Source organism: Pinus tabuliformis, chromosome 4_1 (genome assembly GCF_031772625.1).
Source record: "Pinus tabuliformis cultivar Carrire ecotype Pingquan chromosome 4_1, CPIR1, whole genome shotgun sequence".
Taxonomy (NCBI): Eukaryota; Viridiplantae; Streptophyta; class Pinopsida; order Pinales; family Pinaceae; genus Pinus; species Pinus tabuliformis.
The window spans coordinates 472,278,864-472,291,848 of NC_142303.1; the positions used below are offsets into that span (position 1 = coordinate 472,278,864).

A 12,985-nucleotide genomic window follows, 5' to 3' on the forward strand; every position below is an offset into this window, starting at 1 on the left:
ACTATTTGGATTCAGCACCCTGGAAAACCCTGTGATGCTTTGATTGTGCAAAAACTAGCTATCAAACTTGCAATTCCAATAAATTGCTGCCAAACTTTGACCAGAAAAATCAACCGAAAAACTTCCCAAAAGTCGCATTATAAACAACTGCGATTTAATCATCCACGCGGATCGTACAGGTACATGTACTAAGTTCCAGTTGGAAAGTCGGACGAACGGAAGTAGCCAATGGATTTCTGGAATATTCCAGATTAACCCAGTCCAAACGTTAGTTCTGACTCGTCCAAGACACATTCACACCGACGAAAATCTGTTCCATCCTTTTAATTGTAAATCCCCTGCGCGGAAATTTCTTAGACCACACCACAAAGGATTCCATCCACTCCACACGTTTTTCTGGCTCTATAAATCTGCTGGCAGTTACAGCAAACAATCTTATCCCGCAGACATTCACTTGCTCAAGTGTAGTTGCTACCACCATCTCTGTGATTCCTGACTTCAAATCCCCTCACTATCACACTACTTCCTCCCTTGGAACGATATAAAACTTTACCGGCACTTCCTCAGTGCGACTCCCCTGTAAAATCTTGCAATGACTAAACCCTCGCAAAACTCGAGCTGCAGCATCAGTCCCAAAAGCTGCTCACTGAAGTCGCGGCAGTTCAAGGGAATCCGGATGAGAAAATGGGGAAATGGGTGTCGGAAATTCGAATTCCCAATTCCAGTGGCAGAATTTGGTTGGGCTCCTACGACACCCCGGAAAAAGCTGCCCGTGCATATGACTTTGCCGTGTACTGCCTCAGAGGATCCACGGCCAAGCTCAATTTTCCCCACTCACCGCCCAAAATTTCCTGCGCTTCGTTTCAATCGCCGCCGCAAATTCAAGCAGCGGCGGCGAAGTTCGCTGCAGAAGAATTTCAGCTTCCTTCAGAAAACGGCGCGGCATCATCATCAGCCAGTTTGGAAACGGAATGTGACATTGACGGCCAACAGTTTATTTCGGAGCCGAGTACGATATTTGGGGATTCCGTTCCACTCGAGCGTACGGACAGTGGCGGGTTGCTAAACGTAGAGGATATTCCTCCGTTGGATGTGGAAGACTGGGACTTTGGCATTTTCCAATCATTCTTCCCTGCTGCTGAAATTCTACCATGTGAATTCAATTAAATTATATTATTATTTGATAAATTTATGGATTGATGAGATTATAATTTTTTCCGGAATAACTGAGAATTTTTTTTTGGGGAGTTTCTGGTCAGAATTGTGGTGAAATTTTGATTGTGTTATTGTATGTTTGAAAAATTCCAAATTTTTAAGGTATTTTTATTGTACAGAGTTACTCACCAAACTTATTCTCCTCCAAGCAGATGTGTCGTCTGCAAAATGGAGGAGGAAACAAACTTCCACTTATTCTTCAAATGCTCGGTCTCTCAACAAATCTGGTATGAACTTGCTCTGTTTCTTTCCTTTCCGCATCTTAACTTCATCTCTGTTGATGCAGCTTTTGCCTGGTGGGGACGACAAGAGGTTGTTCTACGTCCGATCCTTCCTATCACTATATGGTGCCTTTGGAAGTGGAGGAACCTCAAAATTTTCGAGGATTCTACTATCTCCTCCAAATATGTTCTCTCTCTTTTTTCTGCACTCTATCTACCAATATGCTGAATGGTGCGGTATGTTTTGGTCTTTCTATGTTTCCTTTTTGTTCTTTTGATACTTGACCGTCCGATGGCGATCTCTTATAAATCCTTTGGCTATCTGTTTCATGATATGCTTTATACTCTATTCTCCAAGAGTATTTCTATATGCAGATCTATCTGAATATTTTGTATATATTCCCTCAATATAATATAATGATTTTCTTTCTGGAAAAAAAGAGTTACCCACCAAACTTATAATTTCAACCAATTCCTATAAAATTATAGACGAATTAAATTAGAAAATAAACTAAACTTATAATTTCAATGAATCCCTATAAAATTCTAAGCAAATTAGATTAGAAAATAAAATGATTTTTTTTTTTAAAAATCACACTTAAAACAAATCGATTAAAGACATAGTGTTGGGTTCACTTCAAACAAAGGAGTTGTTTTTAGTGCGATTTTTTGGACTTCCTGTGCAGGGATCTGGCAGAAAAGAAGTTTGAAGTGAAATCTTGATTTGTGTTATTTAAAGTGGTTTTTTGACTATATATATGGATTCAGCGCTCTAAAAACCTCTAGGGCACTTTGATTGTGCAAGGGTTACCCATCAAGCTTGTGATTTCAATAAATTCCCACCAAATTTTAGAGAAATTAAACTGAAAAACCCACCAAAAAAACTTCCAAAAAATCTCACTAAAAACAAAGAATTAAATCGAAAATGTATCCTTACCTTTTGATTTATATAAAATTAATTGAGATATCGTTTTAACCAATTGTAATTCAAAAATGATAGTTGTCCGAAACCAAGCGAAGTCGAAGGAAATATTCACATATATACACGGCAAACGTTTGAGCGAGATGATCAGATTGGAATTTGTCTTCCGTTTATTAGTTAAACATTTTTTTAATATATAATTTGAAACTTACGGGGGCAAAATTATTACTGTGAGAGATTTCCGGAAGTACGGTATCCATGTGGTGAGGTGCGGTATCTATTTTAAATTTTGCCATTTCACAGTGAAATTTCGAAAAGGAATTTAAGAATGAAGTCTAGATTTAAATTTTTATAATTTTACAAAATGAGAAAAAAGAAATTGAAATGGAAAACAAATATATACTTATATTTATAATAATTAAAAAAATTTAAACATAACAAAAACAAAAGTTATACATTTAAAAATATTAAAAATTATATATTTAAAAGTATTAAATTTTTTATTATAAATTAAAAATATATTTTTTTATAATTAAATTTAAATCATAATTTTATATACATATTTATATTAAAAATTTACAATATAACATTAAAACATTATACATAAATTATATGTTAAATCTAAAAAAATCTTATAACAGGCAGCGAAAACATAACCAGAGTGTATGACGACTCATTGATGAGTTAGAGCCCAGAGCATGATCTAAAATTGTGTTCATTTACCAACTGAATGATGACTTCAAGTGCAAATCATGATCTAAATTTGCTTTCATTTACCTTCTATTTCTATTTAGAATATAACTTAATAGCCTTTATATATTATAAGCCCCATTCTACTTATGTTTTCCTTAATTCTAAACAATATCAATATCAACTTTCAAGTGCAATGTATTCTTTTCCTTTAATTTTGGCCATTTTTCCTTGAGTGGAAGTGTGGTTTAGCTGTAAACTCTTAAGGAGTTGTTTAAGGGAGTTGTCTTTAGTGAGACTTTTTGGAAGCTTTTCCGGTGGGTTTTTCCAGTCAAATTTCTCTAAAATTCGGCAGCAATTTATTGAAATCGCAAGTTTGATAGCTAATTTCTGCACAATCAAAGCGTCCTAGGGGTTTTTCAGGGTGCTGAATCCAAATATGCAGTTAAAAAACCATTTTAAATAATACAAATCAAGATTTAACCTCAATTTTTTCCGCCAGATTCCGTCACCAGAATCTCCAAAAAGTCGCACTAAACACAACTCCGTTGTTTAAGATTCCTCGAAGGATATGTAACCAGACTTTTTATATCACAAATGAGTTTGGTTTAAGACCATGTTGTTGTTTAACAATATGTTGTTGGGAAATTAACATAAATTATGTTTTCATTTTTCATAAGATTATTTGAAAGTTTTTAATGAACATGCATAATAATTTTATGTCAAAATTTTATTTTATTTAAAAAAAAAGAAGCATTGACAACTTTTATCTTTTAACTTATTCACTCTCATTTAATGATTTAAACATAACCATTTACAAAGTAAAAAATCAACATTCTCATTTTATAGCTATGTTTGTTTTATCTCTAATTTGTTATTGCCTTATATTGATTGAAAATTGCCTATCCTTATTTCATGGCCAAACAGTGAGAGAAGATACTCTAGAGACAAGTCACTGTACTAAACGAAAAGTAAAATAGTAGTCCATAGCATGGTTGGAATTTGGATTTCTTGTAATCCGTCATACAATTTTTTTTCAAGTTTGGGGTTCTTATGGTTACCGTCAAGAAATGTTATGTTTAAAAATTTTCACTTCAAAAGTGATGTTCTCATAATAAATTAACCCTTCACCAATAAAAGTTTAATTAAAAAATTAACCCTTCACCAATAAAAGTTTAATTAAAAATTAACCTTTAATAACATAATTATGTTAAAAAATTTCACATATATATCACAAAGAAAAAAAAAATTAACATAACACACAAATGACTTATTAAATATTGAATCTTAGTTTGAAATTGCATAGAACACTCACAATAAAATTTTTGGAACTGAAATCAAATGTCTTTGAGTCTAACATGCCATTGCATTTGTATATATGACATATGACTAAGGAGATCTTATGGGATATATAAGATGACTAACAAAGTAAAACTGTTGAATGTTATCAATAAAAATTCAAAAGTAGATTAATTAATATGGTTTATGTTATGGTTTACATAATGTAATATATACTGTCCCTGGGTCTCGTACCCTGGACTGGAACTGATTGTTCCTGGGTCTCCTACCCCCCTGGTCTCGTACCCTGAGGGTGGCACCTGGGGGCATTGACTTTCTAGTTGGACCCATGAAATTGGCTAGACATTTTTCTCCTAACAAATATAGAACCAAAATGGATGGTCTTATGCCTATTACCAGTTCTTCCTCCCAAACCGAGGCCAATCGTTCAATTAGGTGACCCTGACATGCCATTTCATTTGTATATATGACATATGACTAAGGAGATCTTATGGGATATATAAGATGACTAACAAAGTAAAACTATTGAATGTTATCAATAAAAATTCAAAAGTAGATTAATTAATATGGTTTATGTTATGGTTTACATAATGTAATATATACTATTAGATCTAAAGATAAAATATACATTTTACCATAAATATTTTTGCATTGCTTTGGATCATAAGATACACTAATATTAATATGATTGAATGCATAGTATCTTAAAAAAAACAAAACAAAACTTATAATAAATTGACCATACACTAATATAAATAAATTTGAATGCATAGTATCTGCGCCTTTTAAAAATTAAAAAATTAAACTTATAATAAATTGACATTGTGGATCTCCTAACATCATGTCATAGGATTATGTTATGTTTTACTCCATTATTACATTCTCAAACAACATTGAAGCTTGAACATGTGTGAAGTACTAAATGAAAATTAAAACAATAATTTGATTTGTGCTTTTTTTTACCCTACTCCAATGTACCTCATGTTCCTAACATGTTTTCCTCTATAAAATATCTTAACCTACCATGTTACATATGTTTGTGTTCTGCACCAATGTGTAGCTATGTTTAGTACACTTCAAAATCCATTTTCTAAATAAAATAATTTAATGGGACCTTGATGCAATGCTTCTTGTATAAAGATACATCAATGCAATGGTCTATTTAGAGCACACTAGAGAAATGGTATGTTTAGTGCACATTGCACAACAATCCTTCAAAAACTTATTATACTACACATTGTCTCAATTGAATCAATGTAGCTATTTTATTTAGTGCATTAATATTTTTTTTATCAAATGTTAGCCTAATGTAGTGTGCATGGTATTGTACACATGAGTGCCTCTTCTTTTTAAATTGTCATTTAAGCAAAATTTAGGTTTAGTATTAACCCTAAAACTAGCATGTCTGGTAATACAATGTACATGTGTGTTGTACTTAATAACAAGCATCACGAAAATTATATGTTTTCCTTACCATGTTGCATCTTTTTCAATGTATGTATTTTAAAAAAATTGTGTGTGGGAGGATGTATAACTATCTAGAGAGAGAGGGGCATTATGAAAATGTAATTGTCAAGACTTTAAAGGTTTATGTGCTCAAAAAACACTCTACTAAAAACTTTTCCATGTCTATTCACCTCCACTAAAAAGAGAACCAGAACAAGTGTGTTTGTTAAAAATTTATTAATTGGTGGTTTATTTGTAGTGATTGGACCCTTCTTAGTTGGAGGGCATTCCCTTAGCTTCTATATCATGAGCTCAAGGTGTCATGAGAGCCATTAATCTTATTACCCTCTCATAGGTCTTATGGAGATGGTGCCTAAGCTAGACTTGTGATTTTTATGGTGGAAAGTAGGTATATATGGTTTTGACTCTTTATATTTGATGTAGTTTAATTGTTCTATATTTTGGTCTTTTTTGTCAATGATGATAAAATTCTTTGAAATTGTTTAATTTTCCATTATATATATTGTGTTTTGAATGCAAAATGGATTAAATGCCCAAAAAAAACCCTTGGAGCACTTAAACTGTGTGGAACATATAACTAAAATTTACAATCCAACAAATCCATTAACCACAAAATTTACTCAAAAAAACCAAAACATTAGACAATTAAACTACACTTTTACATTTTAATATCATCCTAGATTTCATAAAACCCTTTATCCACATGTAAAGGTATAAAATTATATATTTTGTAAAAAAAAAAAAAAGAGGAAAGAAAATTACTAACTAATATGTTGAGATTCCATCTAAAAGTAGATATGTAAAAAAAATGTACTTGTTCTTTCCAAGTTTGTTTGAAGCTTACTACTTTGATATATGAATGCTAATATACCTTTTTCTTATGGGTTAGTAAAAATTTTTAAACTGTATATGAATGATTATTTTTTAAACATTAATGTTTAATTAATTTAAAATACAAATAAATTTATTTTTATAACTAATAATAATTTAAATATGGGGAATTGACAAATTTAAGATCGGTACAGTGATATTAATAAATATGATTGATATATGTTTATCATTATTTTTTACCTTTTAAAATTAATAGGTTGATTCACATGGTGTTATTTGTTATTTGATAATTTGTGTGGTGAATTCATTACTGTATTAGGTAAATGGAAAAAGGTGAATAGAATAAAGATAACCAAAATATATCAATATATTTCATTTATGACCATTAGATAAAGATTTAGATTAAAATATAAATAAATATAAGAATCTTCCATAAAAATTACCTATAAACATAAATAAAAACAACTTTTATAAAAGGAAATCAACAATTTTCATAACAAAAAAAATTATAATTTTTTTGTATAGTAAAATTAAGTTTTATTATACAGAACCACATTCAAATTTCTTTTATTGTTATTTGAGCGATGTAACTAAGAACCATTGTTATTTCAGTGATGTAACTAAAGACAAATTGATTGAATTATTCAATCTACACAAAGAAAATGAGGCAGATTTTGTTATCTTTTAAAAAAACAATTTGCTACCACTATCACCTTACTATTATTTTTAAGCAATTCCAACCCACTCACTCATCATTCATATAATATTTTTACATAATCATCACATTTTTATGTTCCATAAATAACATTGTTATATTCTAATTCTTTTATCTCCATATTAAATTCAAGACATATGCAAACAAGTAAAATAGTTGAACGAAATAAATCACCCGCCCAACCACATATGTCTATACATTGTAGTTCCTCCGCATTAATTAGGCCGATAGGCCTTCCTTTGAAAGAGACTTTCGTCGTCCTTTTGTTTCTGACGTTGACACATGGCGTCCACATTTTATATCGTCTCCCTCACCAAAACTGCTTTCCCGATTTTTGTTCCGGTTAAATATCTCAGACCCAAAACTGCTTTCCCGATTTCTGCTCCTTCACCACGACCTGCTTTCCACTTTCTGCTCTTCCACGAACTGAACTGAACCTGAGCGAAATGAGCCTCCAGAAAGTTCCAGAATCGAACTCATTCTCTATAAATATTTACTTTGCAGAGGCATCCAGATAACAACAACATTTCCAGGATTTTGTTTGATTTAAATTCTGCTCAATCCCTTAATCGCGAGAAAGTCATGGCAAATCTATTTTTCAGCGAGTTCTGGGATCGATTCCCGTAGAGAAGGCCGCAGTGTAGTCCTTACATTGCTCATCCCTACGCTGCATCCAATGTGACTCCAACAAAACCCGAATATGATTTCTGGGGCGCTCCGAAGGTTAAGCCCAAGACATTCACAGTTCCAGTCCATGGTCCTTCCAATCATCCCTCGCCAAGTCCGAGTTCGGTGACCATTGGAAATGGTCATTCAGAACCTAATCCCAAGAAGGTTATTTTGATACCCGTCAACTCTGAGACTCCCGTATCGTCTTCAGGGATTAAGAAGGTTTTGGTTCCTCTATTGGATGAGACTTCTGCAGCCAACAAAATTCAGTCGGATTTCAGAGGGTTTTTCACTAGGAAGGGTGCACCTTTAAAGAATTTAAGGGTTATACGGGATGTGAAGGCAAAGGCCGAAGATATATGATGGCGTTTTGTTGATCGTGAAGTGGTGAGTCGATCCTTCAGAATGAGAAGGAACGCTTGAAGATCACCGAGGGCATAATGTCACTGTTGCTTAAACTTGACGCAATTCAAGTATGTATTTGAATGTCCTATGTTGGATTAAAACTCGGTTTGAATTGTAGGTCCAAACTCTGTTTTAACTTTCTAGAATATATTTTGAACTGCGACCTAAATTTTGGGCCTATTCTAAAATTCTTTTTCATTTTTTGGTCCGGCCCAACATGTTATAAAAAAAATTGACCAGCGAAAAATTCGTTTAAATAATAGGCAGAAAAATTGGCTGAAAGCCCTTTTCTAACTTTTGGTTTCGATCAAAACCCTACTTGATTTTATGTTTGGCTGGAAACCTAGTGTGAATTTCTATTTGGGTCAAAACCCTTTTTGAATTATGGATCAAAACCTTCTTTAAATTTTCGTATAAACCCCTATTTTAGTTTATATATCAGTTCTTTATAGCTTATACTCTTTCAATATATTGAATGCTAAGAGTTCAGTAGCATTGAGTGATCTTAACATCTTTTTCACTGTCTGGTCACATTTTTAATGTTTTAGATTGTGGCAGAAAATTGTATATTACGCATTTTGATTTGCAGGGCATGAATTCATTTGTGAGGGAATCAAGGAAAATGGTAATTTGTGAGCTTGTTAATCTGCAAGAAATGGTAGATGTCATATTAGCTGGAAAATTGATAAGAGGGGGAGGTTCGACGGGTGCAGAATCTGTGGTGGAGGATATGCATGGTGATGGGTTTGATTTAAATTCCGCTCAATCCCTTAATCGTGAGAAAGTCATGGAAAATCTATTTTTCAGTGAGTTCTGGGATCGATTCCCGCAGAGAAGGCCGCAGTGTAGTCCTTGCGTGCATTGTTTATTTTCTTTTATTTTTTTCCAGTGGATTGGAATGGGAAATAAATAATTACTGGAGTATTTCAAAGGATATAAAGCCATGAAGGCAAGACATGCAAATGGCCCAAAGGGACATCGTGGAATGAGTGTTCTTATATTTGAGGAATCTGCAATGGGATACTTGGAGGCAGAGCGGTTACATAAATAGTTTTTAAAGGAAGGGAGAGGAAAAGATGACTGGGAGCGACGTCGTGTATTGTTTTATCCAGGTGGAAAATGTGTACTATATGGTTACTTCGCAACAAAAGAAGAGATGGAGATTTTCAATAGACATTCAAAAGGTTTGTATTACTTACTTCTTTGAAGTCTATATGACATGTATCACAAAGGGGTGGATTGCAGAAATTTTGTTTCTAATTTAAAGTGTGCAACAAATTTCTGGGTGTCTCCTAACATAGTTACAGCTCATTAAGCATAGACACATTATTTATTAGGAAAGTCTGATTACGCACAGGAGGATTCTTTGATTGATTGTGTAATGTCTAAGACGCATTAGGTGGGAGATGCTTTTTGGTTCATGTACTCTGATGCTAGTGAGTAATTTTTTATTTTTTATTGGAGCTATTATAAAAGTGCAAGAGTATTTTGCAGGCAAAGCAAGGTTGAAGTATGAGATGAGATCATATCATAAAATGGTTGTGGAACCCATGAAGCAAATGGATGAGGACAATCATAAGTTGTCTTTGTTTAAGACTAAAGTTGCTAAACAACAGGAGCACAGTAAAAATTTAGAAGAGACAGTTAGTATAGTCTCATCAAAATTGCGTATGAAAGATGAAGAAATTAAGATTATTAGACAGAGGGCTACAAAGCAGCATGAGGAATGTAAGAAAGAAGTATGATTAATTTATGGTTGAGACTAGAGCACATGGAAGTTGAAACACAGCAACCTATAGTAGTTCAGTTAGTGTCTTGGACTTGCACCTTGTGTATAATTTTATGTGAGGCTTAAACTGTTGTTGTCCTTTGGACATGTAGTTTTAATGTTAAAACCCAATATGTTTAACTATATATGTCTTGTTCAGAATTGATCTTCTTTTGTTTTTTTTTAGGTTCCCACGAGTGCTATGCTAATTGAAAACTGTGGGCAGGTGGATTATTTGGAGCAAAGTTATAGAGAACAAATTGATCAGCTGAATGCCGATATTACAAAAAGAGAATCAGAGATGGAAGAGATGGAAGAGGAGTTCAAGAAAGCACACTTAGATCGTTGTCACCAACTTGAAGTTAACTCTACAAAGCTCCCAAAAGGTGCACAAGTTGTGAATGATGAACAACAGGAACAATAGATAAAGTAAATTTCCTTTCTATTCTGGACCTTTCTTTGATTTTCATCTATTTACTCTTTCTAGGAAATAACTTATTATATGTCATCTGTGCACAGTGCTTTTTTTCCCTTTAGTTCCTAAAGTTTAGAGCAACCAACATGTTTGTTTTGGCCTGTATCTTATTGTAATAATACCTTGCTTTGTTCATGGTGCTAGCAGGGTAGAATACACTTATTCTTAGTGGTCAGTGCTGTAACAGGCTTGCAAAATGTTTTGTCGAACTACTTAGATCTTGAAGAGTGAACTAGTCAAGCGTTAAAATTAAAAACGCTGTGCGATCAAACAATTCTTTTTGGCTTTGGTATGAATCATTTACTCTTGGGGAAAGAATTGCTTGGACTTCCTTGTCCTCTGTATATGCCTGCGAAATAGAAGCCATTTTTCCTTCAGTACTCTTGCCTTGAGATTTCACCAATAATCAACCACATAGTACCATACTAGCTGCATACTCAGCTCCAACCAGCTACATACTTGGTCCAAACCACTTTCATACACAACCAAACAAGGCTAAGCATAATCAACATCCTTGCTGGAAATATATGTCACGAGTTTGGTTTAAAGTTAATATAGGCAACATTCATGCCGGAAGCACCGACTTTGAACTTGGTCCAACAAAGGAAGCACAAGTGATCCTTCTGTACAAATCCATCAATTAGTTGATGTAGGCCTCTCATCTGAAACTGACATGTATACATTATAATGCAAGTCAAAATGGAGGAAAGGGAAACATCAAGATTTAGATGAAATTGATCGGCTGGTTACTCCACTAATAATGAAAATTTCCTTGGAAATCAATTGTTAGCCTTTCGTATGTAGACGCATGCCTTTTAGCGTAGTTTCCATACACTACCCATGGAGATGAATGCTTAGAAAATGTGAATATTTTCACCCAATATATACATATTTTATATGGTCTTGATTTGAACATTGGATACCTAAAATTACCTCCCTTTAGGCAAGAAATGTCCTCGCAGCCTTGCATCCCTAGTATATTGGACACTCATGGGAAATGTGCCCTATGCAAGACATGCCCATGCGGGTTTGGCACTCGGATAATGCAAGCCTCGACATGTTTAAGACTTGGGGCACCAAATAAATGTTAAAAAAAAATCTCAGAACATTAAAAAATGTGACCTTGTTCTGATGTGCCTGTTTTAGGGGTCTATGTGTCCCATGTTGGACACTCATAATCTCGTGTCCCTGACTTTCCTCCTATTGGCAATCAAATACAAGAGGAGTTTGAGAGGCCAATTTTTTGAAGTTCAATTTTAACTGCTAACTGCTATGATGTGAAGTGGAACCAACAATCAAATACAAGAGTTTTAAGGGCCATTTTTTTTAAGTTTAATTTTATCTGTATGATGTGATGCGGAACCAACAATCAAATACAATAGTTTGAGAGTACAGTTTTTTGAAGTTTAATCTTAACCTCTATGATGTGATGGGAGACCAACAAACCCAATACTTCATTCTTTAAAGCAACTTTAGCCTGTTAAATTGACTCATCTTTGGTATCTTAAGTTCCCCATTTTTTATTGAATCTTATAGCACCCGAAGGTGAAAAATAGAACAAGGTGATGGATAGTATCGGAATGTGAAAATTAAATTGAAGGCAAACACTCTTTAAGCGGGGAAACGATTTTGGTTTTGGAAACAAAACTTTTCAAAATTTTAGGAAATAAGAAAACAATATTTCTAATATTTTAAAAATATTTAAAACTTTAAAATGCTAAAATATTTCATAAATATTTAGAGTTCATTAAGTTTGGAATCGTTTGCTTGGGTCCTGTACCATCGTAATTACTTGACAACCGACTAGAAGATTGCAAGGTAAAGATAATATGTTAGATTTTTTCAATGATACTTTATAATTGCCCATACATTTGTTAGATCCATTAAAATCGAAGTATTCATAGCTATGCTTTGGCCACATGTCTCTCTCCTATTGTCATCATTTGTGACATTCTTATACTAACTTTTTTTGTTTTCTTAGAAGGCAGAGGCCAGGAAATTTTTTTAAGATATCATTGAAAATATTTTTTCCTATTGAGGGGCTCAAGGATCTTTGCACTTTTTAAGATATGGTTATGGATTTCTGCACTTCTTATGATATGGCTATTTGTAGTCATCACTTTTAATTTACCAAATATATGTCTTCTCTGTTTTTAATGGTGTCAAGCGTTGCTTGTGATCTTGCTGTCTTGCAAAATTGATGAAGAGATTGCAAGAAGAAAAATGATAGTTGAAGGCAGCTTCAAAGATTCTGAAGAATACGAACGTGAGAGGCAAGAACTTGTTAAAATGCATGACAACAAGAGGA

The 12,985-nt window shown here is 33.4% G+C and overlaps 1 protein-coding gene across 1 annotated transcript; it reads left to right on the forward strand.

The window, feature by feature from the left end:
- Positions 1-684: 684 nt before the first annotated feature.
- On the forward strand, positions 685-1,167 carry LOC149176501 (ethylene-responsive transcription factor ERF016-like). Its single transcript, XM_089421488.1, has one exon. It carries the CDS (start codon positions 685-687, stop codon positions 1,165-1,167), a length of 483 nt encoding a protein of 160 aa, XP_089277614.1.
- Positions 1,168-12,985: the final 11,818 nt, after the last annotated feature.

Coding starts and splice junctions, on each gene's coding strand:
- LOC149176501 (XM_089421488.1), top strand. CDS start 685: ATGGGGAAATGGGTGTCGGAAATTCGAATTCCCAATTCCAGTGGCAGA.